This window comes from Pelodiscus sinensis, chromosome 3, assembly GCF_049634645.1.
Source record: "Pelodiscus sinensis isolate JC-2024 chromosome 3, ASM4963464v1, whole genome shotgun sequence".
Lineage (NCBI taxonomy): Eukaryota > Metazoa > Chordata > Testudines > Trionychidae > Pelodiscus > Pelodiscus sinensis.
The window spans coordinates 129,801,963-129,826,204 of record NC_134713.1 but is presented as its reverse complement, the minus strand read 5'-3'; the positions used below and the strand labels follow the sequence as shown (position 1 = coordinate 129,826,204).

Below are 24,242 nucleotides of genomic sequence, written 5' to 3'. Positions count from 1 at the left end.
GCAGGGAACTGTGTAGCCTGGAAAAGGGTGTGTCTACTCAAGAGAGGTGACAGCCAAGGAGTCAAGAACTTAGAGTGGATACCCTCACTAGACCAGGGTAACATAGGTCCAGAACATTTGATAGAAGTGGCCTGAGAATCTATCAAACTCAGGTCCAAGAAAGGGGCCTTTGCAATACCCTGAGCTCCTTGGGAAGAGATTGAATCCACCAATAATAGCATGTAGAGGGAAAATTTGAAGCCATATAGACATAATGAAGGAGGGACTTTTTAGAAAGAGACTTTATTTGAGAAGCTTGGAGACTGGGATGATAGAGACTGCACTTTGGGTCTATATTATGGTAATAAGCCAGTCTCTAAGAAGGAGTTATTTACATAAGCCTCTCTGAGGGTATGTCTACACTACCCCGCTAGTTCGAACTAGCGAGGTAATGTAGGCATACCGCAATTGCAAATTAAGCCCGGGATTTGAATTTCCTGGGCTTCATTTGCATAAGCGCTGCTACAGGACAGCCCTGCCTTTTTACACTGCCCAAGATAACTCACTTCATGCAATCACTAGAATGTATTACAGAATGCATCACCAATGCTGAGTCATTAAATGTAGATTCCAGTTTTACTTCGACTGATCAACTGCCATCCACACTAAATTTCTTGAACTTCTAGTGTTATGTCTCCTGTAGATCCATCGCACTGGACTAAGTGTGCCAACTTTGAAAATCAGTGGAAAAATTACTATTGGTTTCAGTGGTAGCAGAGTTAAGCCATTGCGGAATGCTTTGAAAATCTCACCCATTGTACCATGCAGTTGAGCCTTGCTGGATTGAAAGTATAACCAAAACTTCTCCTTTGGCCCTAATATGATAAATTAAACTTATGGCCCACTGATTTTCCACGCAATAATTGAAACAATGGTGACATCTTCACAAATGTGAATGCCAAGTGCCAGGGTAAAATGGGAAGAGGAGGAAGCAGATAAGGTATACATTAAAATGTAATAATGGGAGTTTAGCAGAATAGAGACAAAAGAAGAACAAAAAGTGTCCTGCTTCCCACTTATCAAAATTCCTCATGCATTTAAGAGTATAAACAATTTATTCATATATTTCTAGAAAAATCATAGAATAGTCTTAAAATAAATTATGAAATTTTCCAAGCTAGGAGGTAGGGTCAGTGATTTAGTTTCTGATATTTAATCTCTCAGATACTCACATTCCCATTTCCCCACATCTCCTCCTTCATGTTTCAGGCTATATATTTGTTTTAAAGTGAAATAGTATTCACTATTTTTCATGGAACAGATGCAGTTTTCTGTTTGAAAATCTTTACCTTTGTGCTCATTCTGAGGTAACTAGTGTGATTTTGGGTGTCTCGGTTTTTGGTATCCAACTTGATACACATCTTCTGTTTTTCAAAATGTGCTGGGCACCTAGTATAATCAGGTCGAATTTACATGTCCCAAGTGAAGCATCCAAAATTGCTATTCACTATTGAAAACTAAGCCTAAGAGGTACTGTGTTGTGAAGCTGGCCTTTGTTAAAGTTAGCCCAGGGGGACAATTTATATCTTCATGTTCATTCACCCAGACATAAAACTATCAAAAGCACCCTGAATTTCTCCAATATGAGCATAAAGTTCCAGTTAATTGATTTTGTTTTAAACCAATGTTGTTTTAAACTTATACTCTAAAAGGACAAAGTGAGAGCTTTTTTTTAAAAAAAAGACAATATGATGATGAACCATTCACACTGCAGTTTTGCTCATGTGGTCCAATATGAATTCAGTAGAATCACTGACAAAGGAACCAGCAAGAAAGCAACACTTGCTAAACAGTTAATATTATGCAAGAATTGGGTGCAATTCATCTGAAGAAAAGCCAGACAGATAAAGATGAAGCAGTTCTCAGGCCAGCATTGATCATCTAGTGCCACCTCCTATGCCTCACAGGCCAGTAACAAAGGAACCGTTTTCCATCAGCCAGTCAGTAGCCAAGAGTCTCTTCATGTAAATATTCAATATGGGTTATTCATGAATATTTTGAAATAACAAATTAATACAAAAATTAGCAAGAAAATACATTTCTGAAGATTTGCACTACCTATCTAGTCTATAGAAACATCTGTTTCCAAATCACATTATCTAAGAAATCTAACATGCATACTAGATGTTACATCTCCAGCCAAGGTCTTACCTGTACCCGCTGGACATCCTCTATGTACTGTGTCTTAGTTTCCAAGACTGGAGCTTCAAGTTCTGAATTAAAAAGGAAATACAGATTCAGAAAGTTTCATTCAAAATGAACATAACACAAAACCATCACATTGGGTCAGGCCAAAAATCCATCTAGCCCAGTGTCCTGTCTTCTGACAGTTGCCAATGTCAGGTGCCTCAGAGGGAATAAACACAAACAGGTAATTATCAAGTGATCTAGTCCTTGTTGCCCATGCCCAGCAATCCTAACTAATAGCCATTGATGAACTTATACAACTCCATGAACTTATCTAGTTCCTTTGTGAATACTGATATCATCTTGCAATTCACTGGCAAAGAATTCCACCAGCTGACTGTGAACTGTGTGAAGAAATACTTCCTTTTGTTTGCTACCTATTAATTTAAGTTGGTGACCCCTAGTTCTTGTGTTATGAGAAGGAGTAAACAACACTTCCTGATTTACTTTCGCCATACCGGCATCTACCATATCCCCCCTTAGTCATCTCTTTTCCAAGATGAAAAGTACTGATCTTATTAATTTCTCCTCACATGGCAGCTATTCCGCACACTAAATATTTTTGCCCTTTTCTGAAACTTTGCCAATTCCAATGTGTATCTTTTTGAGATAGAGTGACCATATCTGCATACTGCATTCAAGATGTGTATGTAAAAAGAATGTATTTAGAGGCAATATGACGTTCTATCAAAGGGTACATCTAGGCTACATTTTTTTTTAAAAGGAGATATGCAAATTCGGTGCTAATTTGCATATTTCCTTCCGATCACTTTTCCAAAAGCGGATTTTTTGAAAGTGAAAGTAGACTGGATGCGGGCTTTTTTTAAAAAAACAAACAAACAAAAAAAACCCTTTTTTTGAAGAACTGCGTAAACCTTTTTTTAGGAAGAGCAGTTTTATTCACGTACAGACTACTTTCACTTTTGAAAAACCCGCTTTCAAAAAAGCAACCGGAAGAAGATATGCAAATTAGTGCAGAACTTCCATATTTCCTTTAAAAAAATGTAGTCTAGATGTACCCTTCTTGTCTATCCCTTTCCTAGTGATCCCAACCTTTTATTCACTTTTTTATTGGCACTGGACACTGAGTGCACATGGTGCTTACGTTTTCAGAATTGAAATTAAAGGTACCTTTATGGGGCAGATTATTTTAAAAAATTGTTTTCTTTTTCAAATGAATGCAATAGCTTTTATATATAATGATAACCTTTCTCTCTTCAGATGTATTGCATTCATGAAGACAAATAATTATTTAAAGGTTATTATCTGAAATATTTTATCTCCAATATATGAATAAACTTCCCTGTCACCATCAAGGATTTATTTTTCTCTTTGTCAGAAATAATTATTGAGAGCACAGATAACCCTCCCATGGCATACACCCAGGAAAGATATTCTGAAAACCCCACAGTTGGTTTTCCCATACTATCCCCATTAAGAGGTTGGCCTAGCCACCAGTGGAAAAGGTAGCGGCTCGCCTCAAATTCAGCAGATTTCTATGTGATCACAAAAGAACAAGGAAATCCCTGACACACAGATAATTTGTGTGTCTTTTGGTGATTGCTCTATGCACTCCATCCCAAAACACTCCCTCCTCCCCCTCATACACACAAATATTCAGGATTCCTTCAGATAGCAGTGTCTTAGAATCTCCCTTTTAAAGGTGCCTTTGGGACAGCATGGAAAAATTGAAGTTAATAAGGCCTGGTACCGCATTAGATTTTTGCCCCCTTTACCATGGGGCCTGTGACAGTGGAGAGAACTATAATGGAACACTCACTCCATCCCTGCCCCCAACTCTCCTCTTCTTCCTTAGCGGCTGTCTAGTACAGGGCAGGGAATGGTGTTGTGAAAGTGGCTGATCTGAGTGCACAGAACCCAAGGGACATCCACATTAAGGGTTCTCTCCTAAAATCCTGGCTTTGGGGGATGGATTGAATTGACTTCCCTTTGGACAATGAATCTGTCCACCCATGTCAGAATTAGTTCACCATCCAACACCACTGTAGGGAATTTGCTATAAAAAAAAAGTTTGAGACACATAATGCCATGTGCTACCTGCTAAACTAACAAGTGAAAGGAGTAATCAGTTTTCAATATCACAGTTGCTGTACTAAGAACCAGGAGAAACTCAATGGGAACAATAAGGAGCACTGCTCTGCAAATCTATCCCTTTAAAGCAAAGAATCATTTTGTGCCAGTGAAAAATAGGTTAAATAGAACCACTGCTCAACAAGAGTTATCTCTGTGGCAATGAAAAAGAAAATATCAGTACAATTAAGAACATTTCTGTTTATTTTCCCTGGCAAATGAATATTAAAATATTATTCTAACAGGAACTGGATTCTCTTTCTTATTTTAAAAGACTGGGTAACCATTGCTCTACCAAGAATTTGCTTTTCAAGAGCTGCCTTTTATTAAAAACAATTAAGTCAAAGTTAAAATAGTAACTGTTGGTCAAGGCAAAAAAAAAAAAAGTTAAATGGAAATCTTGATTCTTGTAATGATGTGTGTTTCAGAAACACATACAGTACATTCCAGTTTTGTTTATACAGCACAGTATTTGATTGCATGACAGATAAAAGAAATTACAGATTGTGCTGGCAATGATGGATACATGTAACAATCAGTGCACATACTATACTTGAAAGCAATTTGATAAAACTTTTCAGATAATAATGGAGATTTTCTATTTTTGTTTAATTGCTGATGAAAGATGGTCTTGTGGTTAAAACACATTTTCCACTTTCCAGACTCGGTGTCTGACCTTAAGCAATCTCTCTGTACCTCAATTTTCAATCAGGATAGGCTACTATCTGCTTACTTGGCAGAGGCATGGTCAGCGTTCATGCATGTACATCTGTAAAATATAGTGAGTGATATGGAGATACTGATAGTCAAAGTATAACAAACCATCTAGTCAGTCAGAACTCCCGGAATTATTGCTTTGCTCTATGCATAAAGAATAGAGGAAACACAAAATTTTGACATCTCTCAGGAGCAGCACTGTATAGTCAGCCCATCTATGGAGTATGCCCCTCAGAATATTCTCAGATATTCTCTCCCCATACACTGTCACAACAATTCAAAAGTCATAGTACCAACAGGGTCATGATTCAATGCTATGAGTACTTAGAATCTGAAGCTTACTTCCCTCCATTGGCCATGATGTTCTGCACAATAGCACATTCATGAAACTTTTATAGATGGAGCAAAGCATGGCTACTCTGAGTAACCATTGGAATGCCTCTCACTTGGACAAGTTGACTGTGTAACATCACTCCAATTAGTGGCTGGATTGCTTAAATACATCTGCACATATCTGGGACAGGAGGAAGCAAGGGCTATATTATGTTCAACTGACTTTTAGTGAGCTCCACTCCTTGGAAGAGTACTTAGAGGAACTTTAGGATGCTAACTGTGTCCTGACCACATCTGGAATGAGTAGGAAAAAAAACCAAGCAGAAAAGCATTGCCTCTTTTTAGTAGAAATTGTTCAGGCCAGAGGGTAGATTGCCAGTATCTTTTAAACAAGCTGCTGTCTGGCCTTCACTTAAAAATCTCTCTTGACAATCTCTTCATATAACATAGATCTCTATTTGCTTTTATTTTTTAATTTTGAGTTTTTGTTTTGTTGTGCAAGTGTAAGTGGTCTAAGTACCACTACACGTACGTCACCCACACACCTAGTGTGGTTCACACAAGCACATTTAGGTGGGGATGGCAAAGGAACTCTAGCAGAATCTGCGGATTGAAATAATCAGCATGGAATCTGACCTTCGCCCGCAGAGGCTTATGCTTCTGGCTGATCTTCTAGTGATGGGCAAAAGAAGCATGGTTACCTGTCATTTTTTTAGAGCAACGTGCAGCCTTTGATAACAGTGACCATGGTGTTTTGTTGACCTAGCCACAGACTTGGCAGAGTAAGTGCTATTCTTTGATCTTAAAAGAGATCCCAAAAGCTGGCACCTGGGAACTACTCGCCTATTCCAAAGGCTCTCTTGCTTTCTCATAACTTTTCAGAATGTGCACTTGTCATTCCTCCTGAGGCTGCTAAGGGAGATAATGAGACAGAATGTGCTAAAGATCCAATGTTATGATCATGAAACACAGCTCCAAGTTGGAGTCTGTGTCATCAGTTAGATCTGAGCATTTTCCCAGTGCGGGTTAAGTACAGATCCAGATTACATGAAGATGATGCTACTAATTGGTTGGGTGTAGAGAAGCACCTTGGATTCAGCCTGCCCTATTATTAACCATATTTGATCATGTTTCTGCAATGAGGTTCGTAAACTAGGGAAATTCATAAATTTCTGCTTGGCCTAGAGTTGGTTTGGTGACCAGAAATGCCCTTTTTCCATCTGCTCTTGACAATTTTTGTGACCATTTTCCTAGGATGCAGCTGTTACCACCATCCTGCATTTTATTATAAACTCAGTTTAAAAAATAAATTTTAAACATTAGAAAGGTAATGATATTTTCTTTGGGGTTTCCCAACACAAAGGGAGTAAACATATATTTGCTGACTTTCCTATGCATTTCTTCCTTAAATTGATCTAGTGTATTGTATATAATTTGCATTGCATCAGACACTGCTCCTTCAAATTTGTTAAAATCACAGTCTTATAATGTAATGCTAAAATCCCAGCTGAGGAGTTAATTATATGTTGTTTTATGTTTTTCTTTGTTTTCCATATTCCTAAACACTCACTTAGTACTAGCACAAACCAATGGCCCCCACAAAATTACAGCCCATGTAGGAAGAGTAAGAGTTTTCAACCACAAAACAATTTTTGCAAAGTTATCAATTGCACCTGGATCCTGGTTTGTCCGTAACCCATATCTATGAATATGAGTAACCTAATATCTATGAAAAGGGCTAAATTGTAATTAAACTCCTGCTGCTGGACTGTGCCAACTGACTCAGACTCACACGAAGGGGCAGTTTAATTGTGCTGTAGATGTTCAGACTCAGGTTGGATCCCAGGCTCTAAGACTCACCCCTTAGCCTGAGCCCCACTAGCCTCAGCCAGCTCGCACAAACCAGTATGGGTTTTAATTATGGTGTAAACATGACCTACAGGGCTAAGCTGCACTTTATTAGGTTTGCTAGCGTCAGGACATTCTCAATAGTGTTTTGCACCAGTTGTCTGACTTCCAAAGCAGGATGTAGGCCTGTTGTCTTAGGCTACATCTATATTTGAGGTTTACGAGATCTTTCAAAAAAGTCTGTCGTTTTCGAAAGAACCACGTGTAGACTGCGGTTTTACTTTCAAAATGGTACTTTCAAAAGAGCACCATGACGTGATTATGCAAATGAAGCGTGGGATATTTAAATCCTCACTTCATTTGCACTTTAGAAGTGCCTCATTTACATCCCTCTGTCAACAGAGGGATGTAATCTAGACATAGCCTTAGATTTTAAAATAAGTGTTTAATAATGTGTTCCATCTCTGGCTTCAGAAGTCACATGCAATTCTTGTATATGCAATTTTGGCAGAAATCTCAGGTAGATTCAGTTTCATGCCTTCATTATTCCGTTAACATTACTCACCTTCACTGTCATCTACAAGTTGGCATATACAAAATATTCCATTTTATGTGTAGCAAATTACTTCCACTGGACATGAATGGCAATAAGAAAACTCCCTCAATTTTTTTCTGTTTGGCAAACTAATTAAAGCCATTAAGACAGAAATGCTTAAACCTTTTTTAAAAGGCACTGATGGCTTGTCTATACTGGCAAGTTAGTGTGCTTCAACTTTCTCACTCAGGAGTGTGAACAAACAGCACTTCCCCTGGTCTCCCTGAGCACAGCAAGATAACAGCGCTGTAAAACTATTGCCCTCAGGGAGTTTTACATAGAATGCTGGGAGAGCTCTCTCCTGGCACAGGGTGCTATGACCACACTGATCCACTAACGTGCTGCCATGGCAGCGTTTAAAACCCAGAAATGTAGACATAGCCTGACAGTTTGAGTTTGAGTAAACTTTCTATGGCGTAACAATATCAGAAGCAAATGAATTAAATGAATCTCTTTTGAGGCAAATGTCATGATCATGAGGGTTAGCCAGCAGATTGGGGATTGAGGGATTACCTACACCTACACCTAAACCAGGTGGAATTGGCCAATAGGAATGCAGGTAGGAATTTCAAACTTGGACAAAGGAATTTGTGGTTTCTCCCTCCTTGGTCTCTAGACAGTTTCTCTCCAGCTACTGAGGGAATCAGACAGAATGTCTCCCTCTAAGAATAGACTCTTCACTTTTCTGTAAGTAGGGTAAAGTTTAGATAAATCTGTTAGGTTTTATTGTTTTATGGTTTGGGAAATGGGAATCTGATGTCTGTGCATTTAAAATGGGGTTCTCTCTCTTTTGCAACTAAGTTTGAGCCCATGGTGGAATTCCCCATGAGTATATTACTTTGTGACTCTATCATCTAGTTATTACGCTTACCACAGGAATATTGTGGTGATGATAAAAGTATTTTCTCTTTTCTTTTTCTTAACCTGGTATTGGTTAATTTTTGTGTCCTGGTTTGTACTTTAGGGGTGAGATTTCCCAAATGATCTCTCCCCTGATTTTCTTATCATTACTTGGGTGGTGGCAGCGGATTTTTTATCCACAAAATCTAGGTTGTTAAGATTTTGGGGGGAAGTTTTTTACCAAAGCCTGGAAATAAAGTTTTGGGGTACTTTTGCGGGCCCCCATTTCTGCATTTATCATGCCAGAGTGGGGAAGGAGCCTTGACATCAAATTAACAGAATTTTTAAAAAGGAAGAGGAAAATTCTAGATGGAAGCAAGCCTTAGGCAGTTGCCTAGTTCACCTGTCACTACAGCAGTCCCAGGCACCACTATCTTCTAGTGTTCTGCACTGGAGCACACAAAACTTGAGGCCACACAGATGCCTGGTACCACAGCTACTTCATTCAGGGATATGATGAGATGCGATTCTTCAATAACAAATCACTATTGGCAAAAGCCCCTGGTTTAGATTCAGTTATACCAGTTAAATTGCATTTTTTCTGGTGTAATTTAGCATACCCAGGGAAGAGCAGGGCTGGAATATGTTATACCAGCAAAAAGTGCTGTTTTGCCATTATAAGCTGCATCTCCACTAGAAGTGCTTTGCCAGTAGAGCATACAATGATTCCTGTGCCAGCAAAAACACTCCTAGGCTGTGTCTACGTTGGCAAGATTTTGCACAAAAGCGGCCCCTTTTACGCAAAAACTTGCCGCCTGTCTACACTGGCCGCGGGTTATTGCGCAAGAACACTGACGTTCTAATGTGTGAAATTAGTGCTTCTTGCGCAAGAACTATGGCGCTCCCGCTCAGGAATAAGCCCTCTTGCACAAGTGTTCTTGCGTAAGAGGCCAGTGTAGACAGGCAACATGAATTTCTTGTGAAAGAAAGCCCGATGGCTAAAACTTCTGCGTTAAAAGTATTTGCTCAAAATCTTGCCAATGTAGATGTAGCCCTAGTGTAGACACAGACCATTTGTGGAAGGCTTAGAGTGAGCAAGTTTGAAATCAACCCCACCCAGAGCCTAGCAGCAGTGCTAGAAAATCTGTTGAAATAATAACCACTTCCTTATTTGCTGAGGAAAGACAGAAGGAATGGTGGGGAAAAGGAGAGTTGTGAATAGTCAGTGGCTTCCCCTAACGGCCATAGGGATGACTGCAGCCTCAAAATGTACAGAGCCTAATCCAAAACTAAGCCTCCCTGAAACTCCAGTATTTTCCTGTCATAAAGACTCCTAACCAAAAGCAGACCCAAAATTCTTTTCAGTGGCAATCTAGTTTTTTCTAGCCTACAAAGCAATAGATTGTTTTAGTCATGTAATGGTATCTGTTCAAACAAATGCTTTTAGACAATGAGAAAGAATAATGAATTCACTCAGACAAGATAATAAAAAGGAAGCAGACTGGTGAAATAACTCAACTTCTGAAACGCATCAAATTAAAACAAGTCCCCCACATTTGTTTCTTATATCCATTTTTTGTTCCCTTTGCCAACACTGGGGTTGTGCTGAGCACATATGAGAAGTAACATATGCCATATGGCATGCTAATAACCCTAAAAATAGCAATGATTGGTGTCAAAGAGAGTCTGTATCAAGGAAAAAGGAAGATTGCTCCACATCATTTGCTATGTGGGGGTGTAAACTGCAGAAGAACAAAAGGACAAAACATGGCAAAGCATATTACTGTTTGCTGTATATATACACAGCATAGTGAGTGCACTAATTGGTGCTCAGCAAAACAATACATGTGTTCATAAATTATTTCAGTCAGATTGATGCAAGTTAATGAAACGTCTACCTTTATGTCAAGATCTTTATAAAACAGGTACAGAAATTAGGCTCCAAAGCTCCTATTTAGCTGTCAAAATAAGGGCTCTGATTTTCAACAATGCTGAGTACACAACAGCTCCCTCTGAATCACTGTGAAATGTTAGATTCTGGTTGTGTCTCCAAGCCATCCATACCTGTTTCCATATATTTGAGTCTTGGTTCTTCATCAGGGGGCTTGGGTGGTGGCCACACAGATGGAATTCTCCTTGGAAACCTCCCTTCCATGTAATCCAGTGAACGTGTGGGTTGGCTAACTGCAGCCCAAGTATAAAGCTGGTCTTGCTGTGGTTATTAAAGAGAAAATTGAGATGTTCATTGCGTGAAAAAGACAACCAAAACAATTTCAGAAGCATCAAAGCTATCATTCTCAACATAAATAGTTCATCATCCAGTCCTACATCAATATAGGCAACTTGTTTTTACACTCTTCACCTTGTGATGAAGCATTAGCCTACAATTTTTTTAAGGGTGAATTTAGGAGCTGTGAAAAGAGCTGACAGCCATGGCAAATATAAACTTCTGTTTATCTAAAGAACAAGTAACATCATGGGCTGCAGTAGCCGGAGCTGGGATTTCCACTTTTCAGCACACATGAGAATTTGCTGTTCCCTATTTCCACAGATGTAACCCACACATGATCACCCCACTGTATGCAGTCAGCCTCAAGAGTACGGAGAGAAGGAAGTATCTTTACCAGACCCCCTATAGTTAATTGTTTTACAGACAAGCACCCCAAGCATAGTGAGGGAGGTGTTTGGTAGCACCCGTGATGGGAAAGAGCAAAAAGACAGGACTGACGGGTTTCCACAAGATTTTCAGTCCCCAAAGTCTTCCTGGGTATGCAGTGGCTGTGCAAATTGTCATATTGGGGCTGGGAAGACATATTCCCCCATACTACCAGATTGTCCAAGTCTGGCTGGGGTTTTTGCATTTCTCATAGCAAAACCTAGCGTTGGGGACTGAGCAACTGGAGGTCTGAAATTCTCCTCCTCCCAGGTCACAACTGGACTTACCTGAGGTCACAATTGGACTTACCTGAGAGTCACAATTTGGACTTACCTGAGAGTCTTTTAGTTGTTACAAGTTTTGGTAGGGGCCTGAGGCAAGAGCTCATTGATTTACACTCAAGACCCAAAAATTTAACACAGCATCCCAAGGGTATCTTCTTATGAAATTGGGATACAGTGTTTAACCCTCTGGAAACAAATGTTAACCAGGGGCTACGGCAGAAGCCTAGGGGGACTTCCCTACCAATGAGCTTGATGGCAATGCTGGCTGGGGGTCATGGCCCCTTCTCACTTCAACTCCCAAAAGTGGGAGGCATGATAGCAGGTAAGTGGAGGCAACTAGCGAAACATCCTACCCTCCTGCCAGTGAGATGATCCGTCTCCCAGCAGTAGTATCCCATAAGAATTGGCAAAGAATCAATTAGGTATGAGTGAAAGCAATGAACTGTCTCCCGATGGGACCCTGGATGTCAATTTGACCAACAAAAGTTGTGGCCTGGTTAAAAATCCATACCAGATGTCCTAGCCTTCTTCCACACAGCAAACATGCCAAGACATGTTTCTGTCATGGGGAGGAAAATTGGAGAATCTATAATTCTCCTTGGCTTACTTCAGCAGAAGTGGCGACCTTGCCACCTATTCCTTTCAACCCGGTGATCCGTTTCCAAGGCTATCTTCACAGGAGGAGGAAGAGGAAATTTACTTTGGTTTTTAGAAGGAAAACAGATATTTTTCTTTAAAGGGAGATTCAGCATAGATAGCACTTTTCTGTCCCTCAGTGGGTTTGAGAGGATAATGATTAATGAGTCTGTCAAGTGCTCAGAGAAGCAGGGGAGGAACTCAGTATCTAAACTGATCATCAGAAGTGTGTCTTGGCTGAACATGTGCCTAAAACAGCATACCCACCAAAGTATACCCACCATAGCATACCCACCAAAGTAACAACTGTCTCCAAAATCTTTACCACACTGAATATTAATGGTCTGACTGTGTCACTGTTCTGTCCAAATAACTGATCTGTAGCTTAAAATTGGAAACCTCCACTTTGACAGGACACGGATGCAACCCCATCACTGGAAACCAGTGGTTCTCAGCGAGGGATAAGTGCACTCCTGGTGTGAAATGCAAAGGTCTTTCAGTGGGTATATTAACTCATCTAAATATATGCCTAGTTTTACAACAGACTACATAAAAAGCACTAATGAGACAATGACTTGTTTGTTCAACTCTATATTCTGTACACTGAAATGGAAGTACAATAGTTATATTCCAGTTGATTTATAATACAGTAAAAATGAAAAAAAGCAAGCAAGTATTCTGGAATAGTGTGTTGTGGCACTTCTGTTATGTTTAGGTCTGATTTTATAAGCAAGACGGTTTTAAGTGAGGTGAATCCTGAGGGTACTCATGACAAATCAGAGTCCTGAAAGAGGTACAGTAGCCTTACGCCATTTGGGAATTTTTTTTTAACCAGACCTAATTTATTACAGTAGTTGACAGAACTCATGTCTGTGTGTGTGTGAGTGTGTACACTGCACTAAATTATAATAGTTTGTTCCACGAAGCTGCTCTGCTAAATCTAGCTAAATTTCTAGAGTAATAGACATGCAGCATAATAATTAAGGATTTCTTTACACTTTATTATAAACACCAGTTAAAAAAAATTGATGCAGAAAAAAGTAATCAAACTCCTACATATTGTAGTGGTTCATATGGCACCCATATGCCTAAATAAAACCCAATATGCTGACAAAAGCATAAAGATGGGTTCTTATTACACTGACAGTATCGGAAAATGAGTATCTTGGCATAGAGAGCAAGGGTGCTCCTGACCAGTCAGGGTGAAGGAAAGAAGAAAAACATATTTGTTCCCCCTACAATGGGGAAAGAAAACAAACACATACTATGCCCTCTAAATAAAGGCAAAAGCATCCGAGCCCAAAGTCATATCAGACTCACAAGCCATCTATGAGCTACAGGCTCTCTCTTTTTCTGAATCCTGCTTTTTGTGTTTCAGGATCTCATTTGCTAACTTACTCCACCTGTGGATCCAGCAGGGCTTGACTAATCTGACTCTTAGAACCCCGGCAACTACTAATATTATCTTATGCACAGGAGTGCACATTTGATTTTTGGTCCTCTCCTAGTTTTCTGAGTGGAAACAAATGCTGCAGTGATTAAGGAAAAGAGAGACTGTACCACCATACGCCTTTCATTCACCACACATTCTGTCACACCACACAAAACAAGGAAAACCAGAAGGGGAATCAGAACCACATCCCAAAGGGGGAAGATAATCCCTCAAAGAAAAAAGCCATCATGTTTCAAAGAGGAACTAAACAACTGGCGATTAGCCAGGCCAAACACTGTCCCTTTTAGGCAGAGCAAGAATTTGAGTTTAAGCAAAGTGAGGGCTGAGGCTTCTTCTTCCTTTTCCTTCTGAAAAGTTTTTCCCAGCTTTATAAACCAACGATAATTGGCTGAACTGAGAAGGTGGGTGGACAATGCTTAAGACTGCCCATCCTCTGCTGAGCTGCAAATAGATTTTACCTTTCCTATGGTGAATTTCGTTCTACAAAATTAATAACAAAAATCAGAAAGGTGATCCTTTTGATTTCTATTATTACAAATAGCATCCGTGTGAGTATATGTTAATCTGTGAACTTTCACAGGGTATCTTCTCTGAATAGTTATATTAAAAGATCATTCCTGCTCAACCTTGTCTAGTCTGTGCTAGATGTTTTTAAAAATAGACAGCTGATAAGCTTACCATGACGAAGCTTTGAATATATGCAGACTCTCTGCTTCATCCTGCTCAGAATCAGCTACATGCACAAACCTCCCGGCAGGAGGAGAAGGAGACCATAATCCACTTTTTAAAAGAAAGTTAGCCTTCACTTACTCCCTAATTTCATTTCAATGGAACACACTGGAAGATAACCACTGTCGCAGCCTATGCTCCATTTAATGGGAGGAATAGGATCCCTGAGCCAGCATATCCTTCCATATCATTTTTGACAGCTTCTTTAGAATGGCAGGGGCAAGCCAAACTCTCTGCAGAATCTGAAGATGTATTTTCAGTGTCCAATCAATAGATATTTTGAGTGTCTATTACTATTAATAGATGCTGCTGTTTAGAATTTTCCAAGTACTTTCAGATTTGTAGTTTAAAATCTCTCTAGTATTACAATGTAGTTGATTTCTGCTTCCTCCCCCGCCCTTAGCAGTCCTTCATCTCCATTATAACTGATTATGTTAAATCTATAAATTCTCAACTGCCTAAATAAAGATATGACCTACAAGCAGACCTTATACTGGTGACTTTTACCTCTCTTTAGTGACGCAGATAGGGATACATCTTATGAATTAATAAGTAGCTTTTGAAAGTACTATAGCAGGGAAATACATTAATCTTCACAGTGATTAATCACAAATAACCACAGATTGCATTTTCTGTGGACAATCCTATACACAGATATACAAAGGGTCAACAACGGGGAGCTAATGCCTTTATGGTTAAAAGGCGTACTAGCTGTGGATGTGTAACAAATTATTTTCAATCAAAGTCTAAATCAGCAGTGTGAACTTACCAAAACAGACTAAGAAAATCAACAAATAAGAACAGCTACTAAGACAACCGGATGCATAGGGATATCACTCAAGGAAAAACAAAATATTCAGGGCTGCATTGTTTGTGTTGGAATGAAAAGGGAGTTTCTACTATTCTTCAAACTCCACCACCACCTCCAAAATGGAAGCACAGTGACAGCAATTTTGACCAAGTCTACACCAGTAAGAGTTGGGATGAACTCCACCGAAGCCACCAAATTCCTCAGAGGACTTCTGTAAGCTTTAAGTAAAACTGGAAGCAGGCCCAATTCCTTCAAGCATTTATAGATTCCAAGGTCAGAAGGGATCATTGTGGTCATTTAATCTGACATGTATAACTTAGGATATGGAACTTCCCCAAAATTCACACGGTGAGCCCAGGACTACCTCTGCAGTAGATTCTTAAAGAACACTGTGCAAAAACTAAGATTGTGTACAAGGTTCCCTACCCAGAGAACAAGCAAAGGAGTTGAACGTGGGTGCAAAAGCTCCCTTTGAAGTGAAGGTTATGGTCTCCTTGCATATAGACTGTTACAGGGGCAGGCGAGGTTTAAGAGCCAGCACACATTAGAGTGTTCTAATCAGCTGGAGAGCCATCTTTATTTTTTAAAAGGTGTTTAATATGAAGAAATCAATATCACAAAAATAAATCAGAAAATAAACCTCTCCATAAAAACAAGTTACCAATAAAACTATAAATACCTTTTTTTTTTAATCCCTGGGCCAAAACTGCATCAGCAATTAAACACAGCTGTCTGATCTATGCCAATCTTCAGTCCTAGTGGTGGACTTAGATCTTTTACTAGGATTAGGAACAGCAGATCAGTATTGATACCTCACTTATGGCTCAGATGGAATTTTAGTTCTCTGAGTTAATCTCTTCTGCTCCTGAAACTAACTTTTTATATTGTTCTAAATAAAAGGGAGTCAGCTTTTGAAAAGCCTGAGCATGCCAGCAGGAGAAGGTGGAGAGCACTAAGAAATTTATACAGATGTTTTTTCACTGTAGTAACTCAAAAATGTCTTCACTCTCAGTCACAGATCTGGTCGGGTTCCCCCTGCAGGCCAACTACAAGACTGCCCACGAAAGCTTATGATACCATCTACATCAGCAGTTCCCAACCTTTTCCAGTTGGGGACCCATTTTGACAATTCAGGAAGACTTGGTGACCCAAGGCAATTCAAACATGGAGGAAGAAGGGGTCAGAGCCACCTGGGGAGACAATTGGTGTCCCTTTTGAAATGTAATGGCGACCCATATTTGGATATCAACCCATGGGTTGGGAAACCCTGATCTACATGTTTTGTTAATCTTGAAGGTGCTACAGGCTGTTGTTGTTTTTAAATTTTTACCAGACTGCTGTAAAGGGAATCTCAGACTATGTTCTCAGCCTGTGTTAAACTTCCTCCAGTCTCAGAAAGCTTCAGCATTGTTTCCTGTTTCCTCCCTTGCACTCTCTAACACACTTCCTAGACATCAACTGTCAATGTGTTTTCCCTTCACAGAAATGGAGTCCTTCAGCCCACCTGGCTCAGGTCCAGCAGCACTGACTCCCAAGATCATCCAAGTAGCCACAATAGACCCTCTACCAGAACTTCACGCAAAAGGGGTGAATCTTCTGGTTTCCCTCAAACTGCATATAAACATATTACTGTTCTCTCCATAAATCACACAAAAATTACATAGATACCGCTCCATACAAAAATAATAAATCTTCATGCTTTTCCCTTTCGTTTCATCTCATGATTCTCTTGGGAGGACCATCTGTGTACAAAACACCACCATCCAGCCCTCATTCAGCTGGATCCTGGAGCAGGTTCCTTTATCTTAAGCTGGTGAAAAAGTGTTTTTGTTCACTAAGGGTACGTCTACGCAGCAGGGCTAAAGTTGAATTAAGCAACACAACTTCAGCTACTGCGTAGCTGAAGTTCAAATAGTTTAATTCAGCTTTTGGCGTGGTCTACACAGAAGAAAGTCGAAGGAAGAACACTATTCCTATGACTTCCCTTACTCCTCATGAAACGAGGGTTACCATGAGTCTGAGAAAAAAGTCCGCCAGCTCGACATTATTTCGAAATAAAGGCTTGTAGTGCAGACACACAGTATGTTTTTTCGGAATAACATCAGTTATTCTGAAATAATGCTGCTGTGTAGTCAGAGCCTAAAAGACTAGCTTCTTCCCTTTTATAACCTTCCAGATTTCTCTATCAGGTGACTCTACGATCAACCTCAACAGATGACCTGAGTCTACAAGGTAACTCCATTGCCAGGCAACATCTTCCTTAATAAACTTGTTGTCCTGCTTGGGAACTCATCTTTTATTTAAGGTAACAGTTAGGCAGTGTCTGCCGATGGGGAGGAAGGGGCAAAGGGGGAAACTGCTCTAAAATGATCAGTCCCCAAAGGGCTCAGGGTACTGGCTGCCACAACCCCGAGCCCTTTAGAATTGCCAGGGAGCACCATACTGCAGAATCCTGCACCGTGTGCTCCGGCTGGCTCTCAGGGCCAATGGGAGGAGAGAGGGGAAATCAAGGGGGTGGTTATGCTGTTCAAGCAACACTGTCTAGACAGCCTGCTCCAGCCCCACCACTTCCAACTGAGGACCCGTCACTTCTGGGCACCTAGAGCTGTCCCCTCCTCCCCACATTGCCAAGAGGCCCAGCAATCCAGTCTACTCCCCTGGAGTTATTACATTTCAGTGGTTAAGCATGTAGGGCAATAACCCTCTGTTCTTATCCCTCTGCCACCTACCTTTGAAATTCCACAAGGTGGCAGACAGTAGAGATAGAATCATAGAACACTAGGACTGGAAGGGACCTCGAGAGGTCATCAAGTCCAGTCCCCTGCCCTCATGGCAGGACCCAGAACTGTCTAGGCCATCCCTGATAGACATTTCTCTAACCTATTCTTAAATAACTCCAGAAATGGAGATTCCACAACCTCCCTGGGAAATTTATTCCAGTGTTTAACCACCCTGACAGTTAGGAACTTTTTCCTAATGTCCAACCTAAACCTCCCTTACTGGTAGATGGCAAAGTGCCACACAAAGTCCAAATGGTCCTTGCAGCTTGGTGAAGACAAAGCTCATAATCTCACTCACTTCTCCAAATCATCACATCCACCTGGGTGATTAGGTGACTTGCCTTACAACCTCAGCTTTATCACGTAGGAAAGACTAGAAAACCTTAAGGAAGGTTTATTACTCCAACTTTATTATTATTTACTAGTGACAGAGTGTTACACATTTTTACATTCTATGTCTTAGCATGTGAGCAGCAGACAGTTCATGGAGACAGACATGCCAGGTCCCTGGGCAAGGTGGATGGGGAGCTCTGAGCTCCTGGAAGGGGCAGCCCTTAGTACTGCCTGGACCATGCCCCCAGCCCACGCTATCCAAGGTGAACAGCTTGTGGCTTTGCAGCACAGGGCTCCAGTGGCAATTTAAAGAGCCCTGGGCTCTAGCCGCCACCATTGCCCTGAGTCCCTTTTGAAACACCAGGCCCCAGATCAGTTGCCCCTTTTGTTCACCCGTGTCGGTGTATCTGTATATTCCATAAACAAAACAAGTTATATGGAGAAAAAATCCAGAGACAGTGTCACTGATTTCTTCTCCAACAGGAGACGGACGTGTAAATCCCCAATATCTGCTACCACTCAGCAGTCAAACTTTTTAAAATAAGACTCCAGTCCAGTTGTGACTATGCCAATAACACCAAAGAAATGATGCAGTTTTATATTATTGTGACTAACCACATATATTGGTTTGTGAGCCCTGATAGGTGGTGCTAGAAATACATACAAAACTTTAAAAAGACAAATCTCTCTAAAAGCTCACCAAAAAAGACAGAAAATAAAGTTTTCAACTAGAAATGTAGGAGAAAGATTTGATAGCTAATCAAGGTAGTTGCTAACTGTTAACCATCCAATCTTTCTGCTACATTACTAGCTGAAAACTTAATTTTTATTTTGGTGCGCTTTTAGAAAGATTGTCTTTTTTAAAAGATTTTTTTTTATTTTTTTCCGTCTTTTTTATCTTAAATGTAGTGTGCCTCCATGATCACATACACACACACAAACACTGAAGGCAATGGTCATCACACACATATCCACGATGATCTCTCACCCCCCCCCACCCACAGTGATCACATACACACACTGCAGGCCACGAGATAGATAGATAGATAGATAGATAGATAGATAGATAGATAGATAGATAGATAGATAGATAGAGATATATATATATAAATATCTCTCTCTCTCTCTCTCTCTCTCTCACACACACACACACACACACAAGCTTACTGATGGACGTATGCATGAGGCTTAAGGTTGGAGCTGGCAGGAGCAGCCTGCCTTGTTGTCAGCCTCCTAGGGGGGTCCGCGACCTGAAGGCTGCCAGAATGGAGGCAGGCGGGCCCGCTTGTACGAGGTGGTGGGGGCAGGCTCCCAGGGGAGCCGGCAGGGGCAGCCTGCCTTATCGATGGCTGGAACCCAGGGCTGCCAGCACAAAGGGTGGCGCGGGTGATGGCAGCCTGCTGGGGAGGCTGCGAGCCAGGAGTCATGCGGCGCACAGCCAGGTGGGATGGGAGCTACGTGGCATGGCACGGAGGCAGACTGGCTGTCTGTAGGACATGGCGGGGGCGGCCTGCTGGGGGAGGGGTGGGACCTGGAGCTTGTGAGGGGTGGCCTGCCTTGTTGGGGAAGCCAGGCTGCAGAGCACGCATGCGTACACCTGCAGGAACTGGCGTGGGCGGCCGGCACGTGCACAGGAGGGGCAAGTTGAAAATCCCATGACAGACAGACAAGAACAGTGACAGCTTAATAGAAAGATTGTCTAATAACAAACTTTCATCTCTCTCAGAAAGACAAGCCGATCTCTAGGGTGCGAAGACACCAAACACTCAAAAGGGGCATTTCCTATACCAACAAACACAAATACGCCTGTCTACGTATAGATACCACCCCGCATGGATACAAAATTTATATCCGCATCTGCACAATTGAGTCACAGATATCCACACCCAAATGTGTGGATGTGAATACTTGTGGCTATCTGAAAATTTGCAGGGCTCTAGATACAAAATTTGTATCTGCATCTATGTCTGCAAAAATGAGTCACAGATATCCTCATCAACAGAAAGTAGGTATCTACAGATGAATAGGACTCTACATATAGAGACTAAGTGTATTAAAGTCAGCAGTTTATCACCTGGAGAAGGAAATTTGACTCCTAAAAAATATTCCTATACTTTTTATCCATTTTAAAATATGTTGAATTCCTACCAAGGAAACCATACTTAGAAAGCAGAGTCTCAGCAGTACTTGAATAAAGTGTTATGACAGAAATGAACTGAGCTAATAATTCAAAACTAGCACAGAATTAAAACACCAATTAACTCACTGTGTAGAGGCAGCAAGATCTTGAAATAAGATCACAGTTTATAGCTAACAAGGGATTTTAAGCCAGGATGTTAAGTTTCAAAAGCATGGGATATTGCAATGTAGTAGAATATAGCCTACCTAAAACTTTTCTTGTTTAATCATTTGCAATTAATGTACCCAGTTTACCTGCAGTGACCTCCAAACTCAGTCTTAGTCTAAAAAACACCTATACAAAGCATGTTAAAAAGCAAAAAATTCAATTGCAAAATTGCTCAGGCCAATGCTTAAAGAGTTCAAATTTTTAAACAAAATGTCCAAAGAAACAGATTTCTGCTTGGAACTGCTTCCAAGAAATTAAGAAAATCAACCCCTTTTGGAAAAAAGTCCATGATTCAGTTCTGTATTGCAAGAATTAGCCAAGCAGGAATCATTAAGCACTGGACATTTATTACTTACAATAGTTAAATAAGCCACATTGCATTTACAGTATTTCAGGGAATATTTCAGATAGCACAATAAAGTCAAATACAGTAGTCTGTGGCTTATAGGAAAATGGCAGACCTTTTTACAAGCATCTGAACTTCCTCAGTTTTAAAGTAAGACAAATTTAATCAACACACTGCCAGAATCTGCTGATGACCCCACAGAGACTGCTATTTTTATGGCTCTCATGATAAGTGGCTGATACACTTTTAATTAATATAGAGGAACTCAGAGGATTTGAGGTTTTACTAGCCACTGAGACACGGAATCATAACAGGTCACTGTTAACACAGGTTTCAGTGCATCAACCTGCCAAAGATGAACTACTTAGTCAGCCGAACCGTGTGCCTGATTACTACTATAACAGGATAATGTAATGAGGTAATGTGCTAGAAAGCTTAGAAACACTGCTGTATTGCTGTAATAAGATTATTCAACAACAACAAAGTATACCATCGTAATTAAAGGACTATCATACAGATCCCTATAAAATGTTGAATATGCTTTCCCTACATGCCAATAAAAAAAGAAGAAAAGAAAATATCAGCATATCTAAATAATTAGAAAACACTTGGGTCCAAAGAGTTCTGTTAATGTTTCCTTTTTAAAGTTTCACAATCACTGGTTCCTGAGTGAATATTTGTATGGGCTTCTCTGTCCAGTTTTTACTACATATTGTCCAATCATTTGTATATTGTTGTACTATCTACAAAAACAAATTTTGTAGAAGATATAAAAACAGGATGAGAACTGAAGACAGCAAAATTACATCATCACCAACAAGTATGAATGGCCTCTAAGAGCCAATTAACTTCATCTCTAAGAGAAAAGCAGTAATTTTGGAAACTGTAAAATGCAGCATTATTTTTGGTACATTAACTTGCCTTTCTAATATTATTGGCAGATCCAGTAGTGAGATTTATACTCTCAATGCACTCCCTAATGGCACCTGAGCAGCAGGGAGGAAGAAAAGGAGGAAATAACGTGCCTAATGCAATGGAGGAAGGCTACAGACAGTAAGATTAGGAATGACGCCCAGATGAACATCTGAGATGTTTAGACAGAAAGAAAAAGGATAGATCTTTGAAATGTTCTTGAGGAATCAGGGGCAAGATTTTGATACAAACAGGCAAAAAACATAGAGGAACTAAAGATGATCCATTAGGTTAAAGGCATAACTGAGAAGCGAGATGACAGCCTTGTCAGAAGTGACAGAAAATGTGGGGTCTGGAGGAGGCTTCCCAGGAAGTAGCAAGAGATCAGCGTTAGCCATGTTAAGCTTAAATTGACTGGAAGACATCAAGGAAGGGATAGAAGACAAAGATAATGAGCTTTTTTCACATTATACATATTTATGGTAAATAATGTTCATTGCATGTTCTGGGCACTGCTGACAATCACTAGACAAAAAAAATGTAAACAGATACCTTCAATTGTTCTCCCTATGTCCCACAACCTGGCAACTGCAAACAAAACTCAAAACCAGAAGTGAGCTAAGATCAAAGGGGAGATCTAATTCAGTAGTGTAAAGATGGAACTGAAACCATGTGAATGCACAGAGAGAACAAAGAAACCCTATGGGAGAGAGAACAATGATAGCAAAGGAAAACACATGCTAAAGGCACAGAGAAGCTGGGCAAGAACTAGAATAAGAGAGTTACAAAATCCATCGAGACTGTAACATGTGCATGAGTGCCAGTGTCAAAAGTAACAGAGCTCAGCAAGGGGTACAGAGCTGCTTTCTGAGCTAGAGAGAGTCACTTGATTTTAGTACAGTGGAAAGGCAGAAGCCAAACTAGAGGAAATCCATGATAGATTGGATGAAAGGAGCTTGAGGAAACTGTTTTAAGAGGAGCATTTGATGAATTAGGATGTGAATACTAGAAAGTGGCTGGAGATTAGCTGGGGTTTCCTAGCTTTGGAAGTAAAGGTAAAAGAGATGCTATGCTTCTATACTGTTTTATTCTTTTTTAAGAACTGAAGAAGAGATTTTCAAAAATGCTTAACATTAATTTGATTCTGTTCCCCTTGAAATCAATAGGTTAGGCCAATGATGAGGGCTTTTACAAAGCCTCTCTAAGTCAGGGAAGGAAGCCCGAGAGCTCTGATTTAACTATACTGATCTCAAGCTGACAGCTAGATATCAACAAGGAGGCGTCAGAGAGGCTGATGTTTTAGTTTGGACAGAACAATACAGGACTAGAATAAAGATAATCTGTGAATCATCCACATAGAGGTGGTGGTTGAATTTGTGGATGGATGAGATGTCAACGAAGAACCACGAACAGAACCCTGATGAACTCCCCCTGGATTGTCTGAAGAAAATGCTGCAGGAGCAGTTAGAGAAATAGGAGGAGAACTAGAAAAAAAAATAACAGAAACTAAGGGAAGATGAGATTTCAAGAAGAGCATGGTCAGCAAGGTTCATTTGTTGACAAGTGATCATGGAGGATGGACTGAGGACGAGGATGAAGAACTGGTTCTGAGATTTGACTAAAAAGGATACAACAGAGACTGGCAAATGCAGTTGCAGTTGATTGCAGGGGTGGAACTTGACTGGGAAGCCCCAGGGTAGAATTGGAGGCGAAGAACTCCACACAGCAATGGTCAGCTGTGCATTCAATGAGTTTACAGAGAAAAGTGTGAAGGGATGGTAGGGCAGTTTTGTTTTGGAGGGAGATGTTTTGTTTTTGTTGCTTTGTTTTAGGTTTTAAGATTCAAGCATTTTGTATTGTGAGGGGAAACAGTCACAGTAGAACGAGAGTTTAAGACGAAGAGTAACCATCGGATGAGTGTGGATACAGGAGAGATCAGGTGGTGCGAAGGAGTTATTGGGGAAGTAAGGGGATAGAGGTTGACAGCAGACAAGAAACTTCTACATATATGTCAGGGCTCAATGAGACAATTATAGGAAGAGAAGAACATGGGGAAGGAGAGCTGAGGAAAGGTCACATTATATTTTGTATTTTTCTCCTGAAAGAAATTGAGTTCCTGTACAGAAAGGGAAAGGGAGCCAGGATGATGGCTGGGTTTGAACAGTGAGTCAAGATCATGAAAAGGCAGCTGGGATTTTAGGCATTAGATTCAATTAAGCTTCAGCCCAATCAGGGCTACTAACGGTGGGAGGGAGGAAGGAGGCAGTTGCTCGTGGGTGGGTGGGGGAGTTTTCAGTAAGAGAAA

At 40.5% G+C, this 24,242-nt stretch overlaps 1 protein-coding gene across 3 annotated transcripts in view; it reads right to left on the bottom strand.

Annotated features, from left to right (window-relative positions):
- FMN2 (formin 2) overlaps positions 1–24,242 on the bottom strand; it is a 241,250-nt gene that overhangs the window by 180,990 nt on the left and 36,018 nt on the right. For all 3 annotated transcript variants that reach the window (XM_075924820.1, XM_075924819.1, XM_075924822.1), the window contains exons 4-5: positions 10,715–10,862; positions 2,191–2,252 (exon numbers count right to left, since the gene is read on the bottom strand). In XM_075924820.1, coding sequence (XP_075780935.1) covers positions 2,191–2,252; positions 10,715–10,862 — 210 coding nt within the window. The remainder of the gene's footprint in view (positions 1–2,190; positions 2,253–10,714; positions 10,863–24,242) is intronic.